This window comes from Macaca thibetana, chromosome 4 (assembly GCF_024542745.1).
Source record: "Macaca thibetana thibetana isolate TM-01 chromosome 4, ASM2454274v1, whole genome shotgun sequence".
In the NCBI taxonomy this organism is placed as follows: domain Eukaryota; kingdom Metazoa; phylum Chordata; class Mammalia; order Primates; family Cercopithecidae; genus Macaca; species Macaca thibetana.
Genome location: NC_065581.1, coordinates 46,257,395 through 46,271,887, shown reverse-complemented (window position 1 = coordinate 46,271,887; position 14,493 = coordinate 46,257,395). Strand labels below are relative to the sequence as shown.

General features: G+C 31.0%; 2 protein-coding genes across 8 annotated transcripts in view; one reads left to right on the top strand and one right to left on the bottom strand.

The window, feature by feature from the left end:
• Positions 1–11,322, bottom strand: part of RUNX2 (RUNX family transcription factor 2) — a 220,738-nt gene extending 209,416 nt beyond the window's left edge. For 2 of the 4 annotated variants that reach the window (XM_050788256.1, XM_050788259.1), the window contains exon 1: positions 10,804–11,176. In XM_050788256.1, the coding sequence (XP_050644213.1) occupies positions 10,804–11,176 (373 nt within the window). Of the gene's footprint in view, positions 1–10,803 lie in introns of all 4 variants that reach the window. The other 2 variants (XM_050788257.1, XM_050788258.1) reach the window with 2 other exon arrangements.
• The window catches only part of SUPT3H (SPT3 homolog, SAGA and STAGA complex component), a 527,431-nt gene that overhangs the window by 38,397 nt on the left and 474,541 nt on the right, over positions 1–14,493 (top strand). The window lies entirely within an intron of this gene.

Sequence of the window (14,493 nt, the reverse complement as noted above, 5' to 3'; positions counted from 1 at the left end):
GAATAGCTATTTTAACCTAATAGAAAAATAAGAATATTAATCTTTTTGGCTGTAGTCATCTTATGGAATCCTCTGTACTTCTTACTTTATTTTCCTTATTAATATTACTTGTTAAACACATAACCATTGACTAACATCTCTATTAGGAGAAAAGGAAGGAAAGAAAGGAACTAATTTTTTCTTGTGAACAAGCTTTACAAATGTTTAGTGGGGACACAGTTTGGAATTAATGTATTTTGGATATGCATTTTGTCTTAAGCTTATTTCTAGGAGTATTAAAAGTTGGTTATCTATTGGCTCACAATCTTGGCTAATTTACCTAGGGAGTTTTGTTTTAAAAAAGTTCCGAAGGCTTTCTCTCCAGAAGCTGTTCTTCCCCAAGACTTACTACTCCCCAGGCAATTCTGTGAATCAGCTAGATTTGGATACCACTGTAATATAAGAAGTCTTGTATAGGCTAGTGAATTCTTTAATGGAATACTCTTTCAATCCTTTTTTAAAAAAATCTTATAGTCAACTAATAAGATTACTTAGCCTTATAGTCAAGCAATAAGGCCATAACTATCTTACTTTGCAAGATATTTATGGCAAATATGTCTTCTTTAATGTAAATACTCTATTTTTAGTTTTTCTTCTTATATTACCTTTTTCTATGTTTTATGTCACCCTGCTTAGTACATGTCGTTTTATACTTACGAGTGTAGTTTATACGTATGTGTCTCTAGCTCAGGACTAGAATTTGCATAAGGCAAGCAAAGTGCTTAGGGCACAAAATTTAAGGAGCCTGTCTCTTTGAGGACTGTGCAAGAGTGAGTACCTCCTTAAATTTTGTCCCCTGGATGACTCCCTTGTCTCATCCAGAGAAATTAGGCTGCATATAAATTATTTTTATTTTAATTTAGCATAATCCCGTGCATACTTGGATGTTTTATTAAAAAATGGCAACGAAATAGTATAGCTGAACCCAAATTTATATCGTGCAGTATGAAAATAAATTAACTATTTGAGAAAGATAGCATTGTTATTTTTATCACATGCTCAGTAACCATCAGAGCTCCCTAAATTCCAGTTCAGCAGAATCTTGTCTGACACTGACATACACTTGGTTGTTTTACCTACTGGCAGCTACCTGAAATCAGTGTGATCTTGTAGCTGTCATAAGTTTCTTAATTCAAAATACAGTAACATCAGCTTTTTATATACTTATATGTGATCACTGAAGTAATCAGAAATGATACCAGTTTTATTATATTTTTATTACTAATTTTAGAATTTCTTGAGAATTTGCCTATAATTTTTTTTTATGAGAGCTACATCTGGAAATGCTCAAAAGTTGGCCTTTTTTAAAAGAACAATCTGCAGTGAAAGTATAACTTCTTTAGAGGTGATGTTTAAGTTAGCAAATGATGAACCATGATGTGAGGAAGCATAATATTGTGAATTATTTGGCAAACATACCTAATACAGGCATTAGCTGTTGAAACCATTTGTAAAGTACCACTTACAGAAAGCTAGAAAGATAGGCTACACAGAACTTTATCTGTAAACTCTGAGGATGAAAACTAGAGTACAACTTAAGTTTATTCAATAAAGACTAAATTCTGTAAGTTTCAATTTGATTTGTATAGAGGTTCCATGATTAATGTGTAGTTAGAGTATGAAAGAAGCATTTAGAATCCGTTAAAATTTATAGGTGTAACATCATTGTCAAGTCAGGAGTTTTGTTTCTTAAAGTTAGAATTTACTTAAATACACGTTTTTTCTAAAAAAATAAATTTTTATTTCTACTTACAGTAGTACCAAAGTGAGTTTTTGCAAATAGAATTATTTAATATTTATTTAATGTTTGTTTCGAATAAACAAAAATAAACATATAACAACCAACGGTGGAGGGGCGTCTTAGATTTGTTTTTAGCTTTCTTTTTCATGGCTTCTAGAAGTGTATCATATTATAAATACATTCAAAATGTTTTGCTCTGAGGATATGTAGCATTCCTATAAAGGTTAAATCAATAAAAATGATTTGGACACATTCCTAAGCATAGCTAGAACAGGTAGTCCGTTGTTTTAGGTACCCTTGAGTTTCTGGAGCAGATCATTATGGCGTAGCAAAAGAACTTCTAAAAGTTGCTTTCTATGTGTAGATGCATCAGCTTAAAAAAATAAGATTTTCTGGCCTTCTAGAAATGAGTATTTTTAGAGTAGCCCTTGTATCTATTGGTTTAATTATATATTTTAAATGCAGTTAAAGTTTTGGAGCTTTTTTTTCTTCGAATGCTGGAGATACACCATAATTGATAAGGAAGAGGTACGTACAGGAAAAATGCAATGCAAGCTTTTCCAGCAAATTTAGAATAAATGACAGTCTTATGGTTAAAGAAAGTATCACACATTATAATTGCAAAATAGGAATTGGATGTGATTCTTTTTAGTCTTGCCAGTTTAGAAGAAAATTTTCTAAGTCATTGGCATGTTCTGTTCATATGGGCAGTTCAAAAGGCAAGCTTTAATTTGAGCTTTTATTTAAAAAAGCATACGTATATCTCCTATGTTCGAGGTTGGCTTCTCAGTATATTATTGTTGCTAGGTAGTTTTATACATTTGCTTGCATGTTTTGTGTTCATGTCATAAGTTTTAAGTATGTAAGTTTTCGGATCACACTGTTTTCACATTAAGTTTCAAACAGCCAGTTTATAATAATGAGTAAGGCCATTTTTATTAAAGTTTCCTTTAAAACAGCATTTTAAGATGTTTCTGGATCAAAAAAAATTCAATGAATTGACCATTTATTTGAATGAAGTTTAAAACAGAGGTAGAAAACTTGAGTTACATGTATTATTAATGAATTTTCATGATAGAAAATCACTTCCTATCTTTTTGTACATCTAATATATACTTTGTAAATAAATATTTTATTAAAATTACAGTGTTATATCATTTGTTGGAGCACAGGATTTAATTTTATAGTCAAGAAAATGGTTTGAATACGTCTCAGTAAAATTTTTTTTTACATGTATTAGAGTGGTTTAACCATTTAATAATTAAATAATTTAGCAATTTAAGCCAAGTATTTTGATGTTTTAAAAAATATTTAAGTGTGTTTTGATAGATTCCGATTTTAGTGTGTCTTGTGTCTTGATAGAACCAGAATATTTATGAAAATAAAAATAAGCCTAATAATCAGCACATGGCTCTGAATTTTCTTCCTGGGTACGTGTGAGTGATAATGTTAAAAACAGACCACTTCATGTGTTTTCTCTAGTCATATTGGTGTTCAAAAATATTTGGCAATATGCTTATGCATGTTATAAGGGAGGGATATTGTTAAATCTTTACTACAGAATCAAGAATAAAGCTTTCCTGACAGTACTCATTGTCCTTATCTAGCTAACACTTAAAATGAAGTGGTTACTAGTGGTAAAAAGTTTTTAAAATGTTGTTTTCCTTCTAAATTACAGAGAGAGAAAGACTATGTATATGTGTTTAGTTTTGAAAACTGGGAGAATATAAAGAATTCTGTGTGGACACTGGACTTTATAATGTGAAAAAAAGAGTTTGTGGAAAGTAGATTGGATTAATGATCAAAAGTTGGAGTACATTGACTTGTATATTTACATTTCTTTAGAAATACACTGTAGCACATTGTCTTTGTAAGTAGTATCTCCATATGTTTTATCTTTTTAAATATTTTATTTTTGCATTGACTCTTGTAAGAGCTTTTCTGCATTTTGTCAAAAGCTGAATTACCAAAATGCTTTACAGATTTCATGAGAGGTAAAAAATTAATCCTATTAGATTATCTTTTGTAACCGTTTACCCTACATAATGTTAAGATGCTGTTGTCTTGATGGGAGTTTTCTCATAGATTACTTCATGATGTCTTAATATTTTTGAATTGGGTGTTAGCTTCTTAGTATGAAATGCTTATGTACTTTCACAGGTATCAGCTTTATGGAAAACACAGTGATTGGTATAATATGGATTGTTAGCATAAAGAAGTTTCCTTTCTGTGATCCTATACAGTTGTTACAGATATCTGTAATCTGATCGTTTATGAAATAAAATGAGAATTTACTTTTATCTAAAAAAATATATATTTTAATGAGCTGTATTTGCATTAAAGTATCTTATAATAAAATTGTAATCGACTAAAGAGAATCTGCACCGTGTACCTTTTTGATATGCATCGATTTTCTAGGATCAAGTTACAGTGATACAGCAGTAGGTTGACATGTTGTAAAATGTAATACTTTATTACATAGTAAAATCAATGTGATGATCCTTTCTTTTAAGCTTCAAAGTAAATTCACATTGTTTAGATTCATTTAAATAATTTGTAATCATTTAGTAGAATTAAATCTTTTCACTTAAAGATTATATTGGGAATTTGAAGTCTTAAACTGGCAAGTTCAGTACAGAAATTTAAAAAGAAAGTTGATGCTAGCAATTATTATACAAAAGTTAGAAATTCAATGCTTCAGTTGTTTACCCAGGTTACATGGTCGTTGAGAAAATATACCTGTTTAGCTTCAAGCCAGAGTTGTTCTTTGAGATAATATTTATAAGTAGGAATCTATTAGCAAATTAATTCCATTCATATTTGCCCTTATAAACTCTAATACTTGGTTTAACTGATATCAGTTTTTAATTATTGTTACTTAAGTTTATAACTGGAAAGTAACAATTTTGGATTTTACAAGATTGTTTTAGTCTTGAAATTCCTAGTAGACTTGTAATCCCTGTTAATTGGTTTTATAGATTGACATTTGTGAACATACATGCAAAAAAATGTTGATTATATTTCATGACAGAACTATAGTACCTCAGTTATATAATTTACAATTTTTTTCCTGGCTTATAATCATTATTACAAGTTTTGTAGTCATTGGTGTGAATACATTCACACTCATTCGTGTGTATATGCCATGTGTAAAAATGTTAAGACAAACGTAGAAATTTAAGTTGAATATATATGACACGTATTTTGTTTCTGTATAAAAATACATCTGTGTTCATATGAAATTCCGTGGAATATCACATTATTCTGATATTTCTAAAGAAAGACTGCATATATATGTATTTAAAACCTTATTGATTGTTATTGTGATGTGGCTAGCATTTTCCTTTATTTGCCTTTTTTTTGCTTTTACTGAAGCATAAATTAGATGTAGGTGTAAGATACATGACTATAAGGAATATATAAATAATGGTGTGGTTCATGTAATTTAGGGGAACCTACAAATGTGTATTTAAGTTCTTGAGTTGTAACTTAGTCTGTTATATAAATATATGTTTATAGTTTATGGTATATAATGATTCTGGTAGACGCAATTGATGTAAAAAAAAGTCAATGCAACTGAAATGTAAAATAAAATTACCTTATTTGACTTTGTGGTAAAAATTATTTGCCTTACATAGGGATATTTAGATACACCTTTTTAGAAATGTCACTAATCTGATGTAACTCTAATGTGTAATTAAGAGAATTGGCAGTAGGAGTAGTGGAGATAAAAAAGTCTTTAAACTGTTTACCAAAATAATCTTAAATATAGTTCTGAGAATAATGTTAACTTGGTAAATTTTCTAACATCAGTATGATAGTTTTTAAACATCTCAAACATTATCGAAAATTGCATATGTCTGTATGTCGGAGATTTCCTTGTTTTATGGGCAGTTGATTTAAAAGATGAAAATCATCTAATCAAGGTAAACATTTATCTTTTATTTAGATCTCAAGTCATCCTAGGTATGATTTTTGTTCCTTGGGTGTATATTGGATTTATGAGTATTAACAAGAATATAGAGTAGAGGAAGTGCATGAATAACATTTTTTTTTTCTCTGCATGTATTAAGTACTTATGTAGCAACTAGCCTTTAAAGGCCTGTTTTAATTCTACAGCTTATCTTATTTGGGCATTTTTTTTTATATCAGGGTAAATTATATAAAAAATGATTGTTTTTATATCATGTTTTAAACGATGCAGTTTCTATTTATTAGTCTTTACGAAAAACTTTGCTTTAGGTTAGGCTTCTCTCTATTCAGCAGTAACAACAAAGCCTAAAGTGTTTGATAACATGTTGCTTACTTCCACTCAACAATGTTCCAAATCTTGAGTCCTGTGCCCTTAATAAATAGCATAAAGGGGAGGAAATTCCTAAGAATTCTACATAAAGTGAAGATATTGTATACAATATAATAAAAGAGTACTTAATCTCAATTGCTATACGGGTCTTAAAACAGTTGTATGGGAATGTATGGTCTGCTTCATGTGTATGTGCTGTTGAATGGACAAAAGCTTGTGGTTGACTGTGGTTAAAAATGTAAGGAAACTCCCTTTTAATAAGGTATAGAATTTCCCTGTTATTTTTTGAATTGTAACACATGAATCAAAATATATATCCAGTGAATTTCATAATCTTTTTGAAATGGCAAGAGATTATATTAAGGTTTATAATTTCATTATGTGAGACTTCTTTTAAAGATTTGTTTTAAAATATTAAACATCTCAGTTTTGATGAAGAATTTTCACATACTGTAGACAGTTAGAATATTTTATTATTTAGAAAATACCAAGTATTGGAGTTCATTGTTCTCTTTATTATGGGAGTTTTATGATTTTTGGGGGGTGGGTGGGGAGAGGCAGAATTTTATCTATCTTTAGTGGAAGTTGCAGAGTTCATTGGTGTAGGAGAAAAAAATAGTACATTAAGGTAACCTATTGGGAAGTCTCTGCTTAAATTACCATTGGATTTGCTAGTACCTGATTAATAATGTCTGGCATGTGAGTGACTAGAAAAAACAGTTTTGCTTTGCCATAATTACAATTTTAGTATTTGCAGGAAGGATTTTTTTCACACTGAGTTGATGGTATTTGTCTATTTGGTCACATGTTTTTATATATTTTTAATAGATGCTGTAGAGGTAGACTGTTTCAGTGAATCCTTCATATAAACATGTCTAAAGATTTTTGTTAGGTAGTATTTGCAATTTTAATGCATTTGATGAGCTTTTGCATGATTTCACTACTGACTAGAGTTGTCATATCTTAGTATCCTAGAACAAAGGTTAGAACAGTATGGAAGATTGGTATTTGTATGCTTTGGACAGGGATTTGAGATGTTACCCCGTTTTGCCATCAATTTTCAAGTATGCACGGGTGCATCATTAATCATGAGAAATGCAAAAATAAATAATCTAGTCCCATTGGATTTTTTTCTATGAATACTTACCTTTTCCTTTTTTATATATATATACAGTTGAGGTATTTAGGTAACCCCTAACCTTTTGCTTCAACAAAGAAGTACAGTATAAAAATATTACCACAGTTTTCACGTGAGCAGTTCTTGGGCCGGGGGTGGGGGGAGCCCTCTAGATGAATATTTGTTGAAAAAAAAGTTGTGATACAGAATGTCTTAACTCAGCCCCAATACAGTACTTGAGGACCACCAGTGTGTAAAATTGAAAGCACATGAATTTTGAAGCACTAGAAAAGGTTTGTAATTGATTAGCGCTGCTTTAAAGTATTGGAGTACAGTGAGTTTTGATTTGTGAATGGTTCTATTCAATAAAGATTAATTCTGTGTGTTTGATAAAATCTTAGCGCCTTCAATGAGTTAGCTCCCCCCGCCCCTGCAGTTTATTTAACCATCAAATATTTCAGTGTTCTTTTAACAAGCTGGAACATTTCTATCTTACTGAATTTAACTTTAGCATGACTGATTTAAACAAGTCAGACTATCAGTTGTTAGCTGGAAGAGTGTAATTGAATAAATTAATATTTTGTTCTTTTAAAATAGCTAAAATATATTATAATGTAATCATGTGTATTTCATGCCTTGTGATATAGAGACTGACTGATCAGCAGGGTCACACAGACCAGCTAGATCTTTTTCTACAGTTTCTTTTCAGTGTTTTCCATTTCAAAACATTTTTTAAAAATAAAATTTAAAATTTAAAATTTTTAACAGTTTGTAATGTAAAATTAGGATTATTATAATTTAAAATAATTTATATGAGTCTTTGGGAATTACTTTGACATTTTTAGCTTTTGATACGTGTTAGAGTGATTTTCTGTGTTTGTTCTTAACTTTGTAATTCTGCTCCCTAGATTTTGGAATTAAGCTCTGTATTTTAAAAAGAAGCTATAAAACTTTGTCACTACTAAATCTTGAAACTATGAAAATATTATTGATATGGACCACAACTGCTGTTTTGGAAATCAGTGTTCACACATCATGTTCTTGCAGTTACGAAGATTTTATGTAGATAATCAGTTAGCTGATATATTTTCATGAGTTATTAATTTTAAGATACTCTGAGTCACATCTGTGATTTTCAGCAAGCTATATTTATGATAAATGATGGACAGATTTTAAGTAGTACAGATTGAAAATTTTTGATTAACTCAAAGTGAAGTATGCTGAGAGATCAAGGACACTGAGACATATTCCTTAGCATGCATGCGCGCGCACACACACACACGTGCTTCAGTCATTATATTTGAGGTGAGGCAATTGTTAATGTGTGCTTTGTTCCTCACCTAGGAAAATTCTAAACTTTAACTATTTTACAAAATTGGGGCACATACTTAAGACATTTCATTAGGTGGTTGTGATAATCATTATATAAAAATCTAAAGCCTGAAGTGAGGTTTTAGACTTTGCATAGATTATAGAATGGGGAAATGTTTGCAATGTGATGATAACATATACATGATGTCCACTACTCACCTGTAATTAGTCTGAGGTAGTGGGTTCACGTTAAGTTCTCTATTCAGGCTTTAAGATACTGTTTAGGGGTTGGGGGGGAGGGAAGGTGCAGCCCACTTTTCAAAAGAGGAAGAATTGGTTGTAATGTTGGGAAAAAAAAAAGAGGTTCACTACCGTGCCTTGCTTAGAATCCTGTCAAGTTTTGGAAATTTTAATGTAGAATAGTTATTAAGAATGTTACAGAAATATAAGATCCCTGTTATGATAGAATAAGAAGCAGTTTAATACATTCTTTGTGAGAGTTTTAGCATATTCTTCGTGATAGCTTTACTTCTAATACTGAAGAATTTTTTGAAACTTGTGTTGTTCCTGATCTGGTTTTTAAAATGTATTTAAAATAAATAGTTAAACAGAGTGATACTGTGAAAGAGTAACTTAACTGCCTCTGTTATACCTCCTTGATATCTCTGTTATCCCTGTTTCAAGTTATCCCTCTGTGTAACAGTAGTTTTAACCATTCTTTTTCCTTTTATCTCTTGGGTAGTAGTAACAAACTTTCGATGTATAAGCTATAATTATGCTATGTATTGTAATGTAGTCTAGCTGTATTTATGTCCTGCTTCCTTAATATAGAAATTTTTAGAGTAAAACTTAGTACCCATCATTAAAATTTTAAATTAATCTGTAATTATTATATTGTGTATATTATAACTGAGGGGGCCCACTTACAGCTATTGAGGGAGTCACTACAGCAATTTTACATTTTTTTGTAAAATACAAAGTACATTTCCTCACCCTGTAAGAGAAACCTTTTTTTCCTCCCTTCAGGTTTAATTCTTTCTGTTTGACCTAAACTAAGACTGATTATCTAGTAGTATCCAGTGAAAATGTGTGAAGTAGGAGGAGTAAAGGAAACTCCAGTCATTAGTTGTAAGTTAAAAGCAAAGTTAATATAGATGTACACAGCAAAAAGATTTATTTTAAATGATACAAAAAAATTTTTTAAAAACTTGCCTTGTAGCTGGAACATGTTGGACATCATAAAGAGAATCTTGTAAGTGTGTTTAGCTATTTTGCTATAATAACACATCAGCTGATGAATGTTAAAGTCATTTACATATCTGTATCAACACTAACTTGAAATTAAATATTAAGGGACTAGATTATGCCTGCTTCTTTTAAAGTCCAGCGTGGTTTAATGGTTGTGGCTTTTAAAAATCATACGGGGTGTCCTTATGGAGCTTTATTTTTCATGAGGCTAAACAGCAGTTACTCATTTTGGTAGGTCCAAGAATGTGATTAAAAGAATCTTAGATGTTTCAGTGTTTGCTGTGTGTTTATAACAAGGTCTATGGATAACAGTGTGTAGATGTAAAATTAAAATTATATAGAAAAATGCAGTTGCATGTAAGTTTTAAAATACTTCCATGAACTTTTTAATATCCTGGGCAACTATGAAAATGGCTGTGATGTACTTATCATAATTTTATTTCAGCTGAATGTCTATTTATATAAAGTTGTTTAGAAACAAACTTATTTAGATAGGATACAGTTTAAATTTATAAGTAGATTTCTTTCAGTTGAGCTGGTTAAAATGTTAACTGTACTACAGGTTTATTTCTGTGTTATACATGGTAGACCATAATGTTGAGATAATTCTGTGGTCTGTTATTTTGTAAAATTGCTTCCTTTTTGAAGTTTGCTCAAATATTGGGAGCTGCTGGAGTCAATAATTTATAATGCTTTGATTAAATTTAGAATCTGACTTTTCTTCTGGTGAGGGTTAATGAGAGTATTAAACTGTTTATTTTTCTGTTTTCATATCCTCACTTCTATAACTCTAGAAAACATTTTGATCAATGTGAGATAATTTAGTTTTGTCTATTTCAAGTCATTACTTTGGAAATTAGATACGTTACAGATACCAAATGCAAATATATACAGAAATTTCATTTTTCAATTCTTAATGCAATAAGATAGCATTATTAGGATCTTTAATATACTATTTGGAAAAGCTAGCAGTTTATCAAAGAATCACACCTTTATGTTTAACAGGTTCATATCTTACAGGATTTTAAAAATGGTAACACTTACCCCAAAAGAAGTTTTGCTGACATGGTGTCACTGTGCTGAAGAGGCTGTTTGATGCCATAGTCCCTCCTTTTTTTTTCAGATAGAACTTGTACCCTCTGTTGTAAATACTGCTTGCAGCCTTAAACTGAAAATACAAACCATACCCAAACCTTGTTTTAGTTTTACAGTATGCCTGGAGTACATAGACTTTATATTTATTTTTTTCTGTCAAGAAATTATGTAGCTGGTAACATGTGAAAAGCAAAGAAACAAAACAAAAAGAGAATGAGCAAATATTTGAAGGACCTACTATTACTGCATAGACTGTGGTTAGAGAGCACTCACTGACTCTGTTGGTCTCGGTGGCTGGTAGTGACCTGCGGAGATTAACCATTTAAAAACCAGAGACTTCTTGCTGTCCTCCTGGAGAAAGTTTGCACCGCACTTGTGGTTCTGTGGTTGTTTGTGAGGCGAATGAAGCATTCACACAATCCAAAAAAGCAAAAGCTTTAAAACTCCTTTTTTTTGCAAGCACTATTACTGGAGAGGCAGAATCATGTGGTTTGTGACCTCACAGTACTCTAAGTAAAGTGGGACTGCCTACCACTGTGGCTTTTCCCCCTTGCTCTTTCTCTCTCTCTCTTTCTCTCACAAAAGGCTTGTGGTAAGGCCTTTCCTGGCATCCAGAAGGATATAGCTTTTTAATTTTTGTGACTCATGAGGATTTGGATAGAATACAAATGCTGAAGGATCCCAAACTCCTGTAAGGTTAAGCATTTGTAGAGCAGAGCTCTGCAGCTAAGGGCTTTCCTTTCTACTCCCCCCTCAACCCCTGCCTTTTTGCCGCCTCTTTTTAGTTCATTATTGTGTCTGTGGAAAAATGAACAAAATTGGCTCAAGAGTCTGTGTGAAATTCTGAACAACAGTGATGATTTACAATAATTCACATCTTTGGACTGTATCACATTCTGGGGTCTGCTTCATATTTGCTGGGTGGCTGGATTCCTTCTGTTTTCCTTTTTCTTGTCTTCTTAAACTTGTGAATCTGTAACTCATTGTAAAAAAAAGTTTACCTTAAGGTCTGGTTGCAAACTGCTTGCTAGGCTTGACTATAATTGCCTGTCATGAAAGTGTTAGTCTGGGCATTCTTTTACAAATTTTAAATCACATCTGTCTAGTTTATTATCAATATATTAGGTGGCGGCCTTTACAATAAAGATTAAATGTAATGTTTCATGTGTACCATTATCTCATGCCTAGTTTGAAGATCTTTAAAAAATGAATGACAGGAATTGTAATATAGTTTATTGGATGAATCTTAGTTTTCTTTATGATTGTGATATTTTTTGTCTTTCATGGAAGTGTATTCAGTTTATATAGTTCTTTAAATAGTTTAGACATTAACAGAGTTTCTGATAGCAGATCTTCTATAAAGTAAAACGCTTATGTTGTAATGTAGATTGTTCAGTATTAGATTCTATGAGCTTAGAATAGAGTGGGTTAACAGAAGCTTTTTTTTTGTTTGTTTCTAATGGAAGCTTTGAAATAAATTACAAAATGCTGTGTGTAGTAAGGAATTATGCCCACAGACAGAGTATGTTAGTCGTCTCGATTTGCTAATTCTGATTCAGAAGAAAATTGGAAACATCTTTGGGAAACTATCTCGTTTTTTGCCCCTTTGGACAAGTATGTATAGAACTCATTTTCTTATTAGGATGATTATCATAGGCAGTGAATTTTATATTTATGAATAGAGCTTCCTGTTTTCATCAGTTGGGAGCGATGGAGTATTTTTCAACAAAAATTATAAAGGCGAACAGACCAATTTTCTAGGCATTTTTTGCCATTTATCCACGCCACTCTAAATCTGCATGTTAGACTTCTTCCTAGTGTGACAGTAACTAGGAGTGGCATAAAGTAAATGGGGTGGGCGGAGACAGTGAATTACAAAAGATTATTTGGAATGTACAAGGAGGTAAGGGCTGGGGAGACAGGAGGGTGTCAGAACTAAAATATCTCTGTGTTCTTCCTAGTGCTATTCATTATCTGCTTTTGGTTCATATTAGATCACAATGACTGTACAAATATGTGCATAAGTTTCTTTACAGAAAATTTGATTTTCCCGAAATACACTGGTAGGATATGGGAATGATTCTAGTCCTTTATTTTTCAAATGTCCAGAACTTTTTCAGAATAAACTTTTAGTGATAAAAAACCAGAAATACATTTTGGTGTTTTATTTTAGCTATGGATTTATCATGCCTAATTGTACGTGTAAACAGGTTTTACATTGAAAGGTAAAAGCTTTCATTTAACGTGCAGTTAGTTATTCATGCGAAGGAGAGAAAAATTTTTTTTTGTTTATAAATAAGTTATATCCATATTATCTGTATCTCTAATTAGTATCCAAAGTAAACAAAAGGAGGGTTTTGTCCATATAGCTTGTGGGATTTCCAAACAGTTTCATGTGTACATATAATAGAATCAGTTACTTGAAAATATGTAGGTAGCTGCTGTAGTATGATAAGCAAATGGTTTTCTTCTTTTCAAATAAGCTTATAATAGTTTCTACATTAGTATTCACTGAAACATCTTATAAACCCAGCATTTTGCTGATTATTTTCTTCCTTAAAATCTTCTTTATGCAAACTTTGGCTTTTCAAATTGACCTGATAAGAAATTGAGTAATGTTTAATATCTATTTGTCATTTAATTACCTGTTCACTTTTTGCAGGTAATCCTCCTGCATGTTATTTTTGGGCCAGGATCATTATTCTTAATGCATGAGAGTTTAGTATATATTGTTATATATGCACTTTTTGTCCTGCGTGAAGCCTATCAAATTCTAGCAGGAGAAAGTGAAATCATGTGCTTTCAAGTTTGTGTATTCATTATCCACATGAATTTTTTTCCTAAAATGAAAATATATCCTCTTTGGAGCAAATATTACTTTGTTGTAAAAATTTAAAAAACAACAATGATAACTGATGCACATTTGATAATTGGTACACATTTGATAATTAACAGTGTTTTTCATTAGAAATAGCTTACTACATGTGGTGAAGAGATAATGGTTTAGAAAAGTCAATGCAAATAAAGCTCTTGATTATAGATTTAAACCATGCTTATAATCAGAAATTGAAAACCACAGATTTATTTTTATTTTTATTTTTTGCTTTTCAAAGACCCATAAAATTTTATCCTCTTTGGGGACATGTTAGTATTTGCTGTTTTGAAGTAAGCAGCAAGTTTAGATATACTGTATAAATCATGTATTTTAATGCCATGGAAATGAAATATAGTTTTGATCTTGAAATCAATTTCAAAGAAATTGTTGGTATCTTGCTTCTCCATTACTTTGTAGTTAATAGAATGTGTCAGAATTGATTGAACTTTTTGAAATACCAAGGTATTTGTGTTTAAATGCTACTTATGTCTTCATTGTAACCATTTGAGTAATTTTTTATTTTCTTAACTAATGATCATATTTTAATACATTAATTTTACTTTATCTACTTTATCAATATTGTGCTCATTTCTATGCATGTTTTTAAGGATTGTTTTAGACTTATTTGCTGCTAATTCTATTCTTTTATTCTATTCTTTCATTTGCTGCTAATTCTTTTAATTGAAAATCAAAGGAGAAAGTGGTTTGATGGAGGAATTTTTAAACTGCAGAGATCCTAATTTGGCTTAAAATGTTCTGATTAT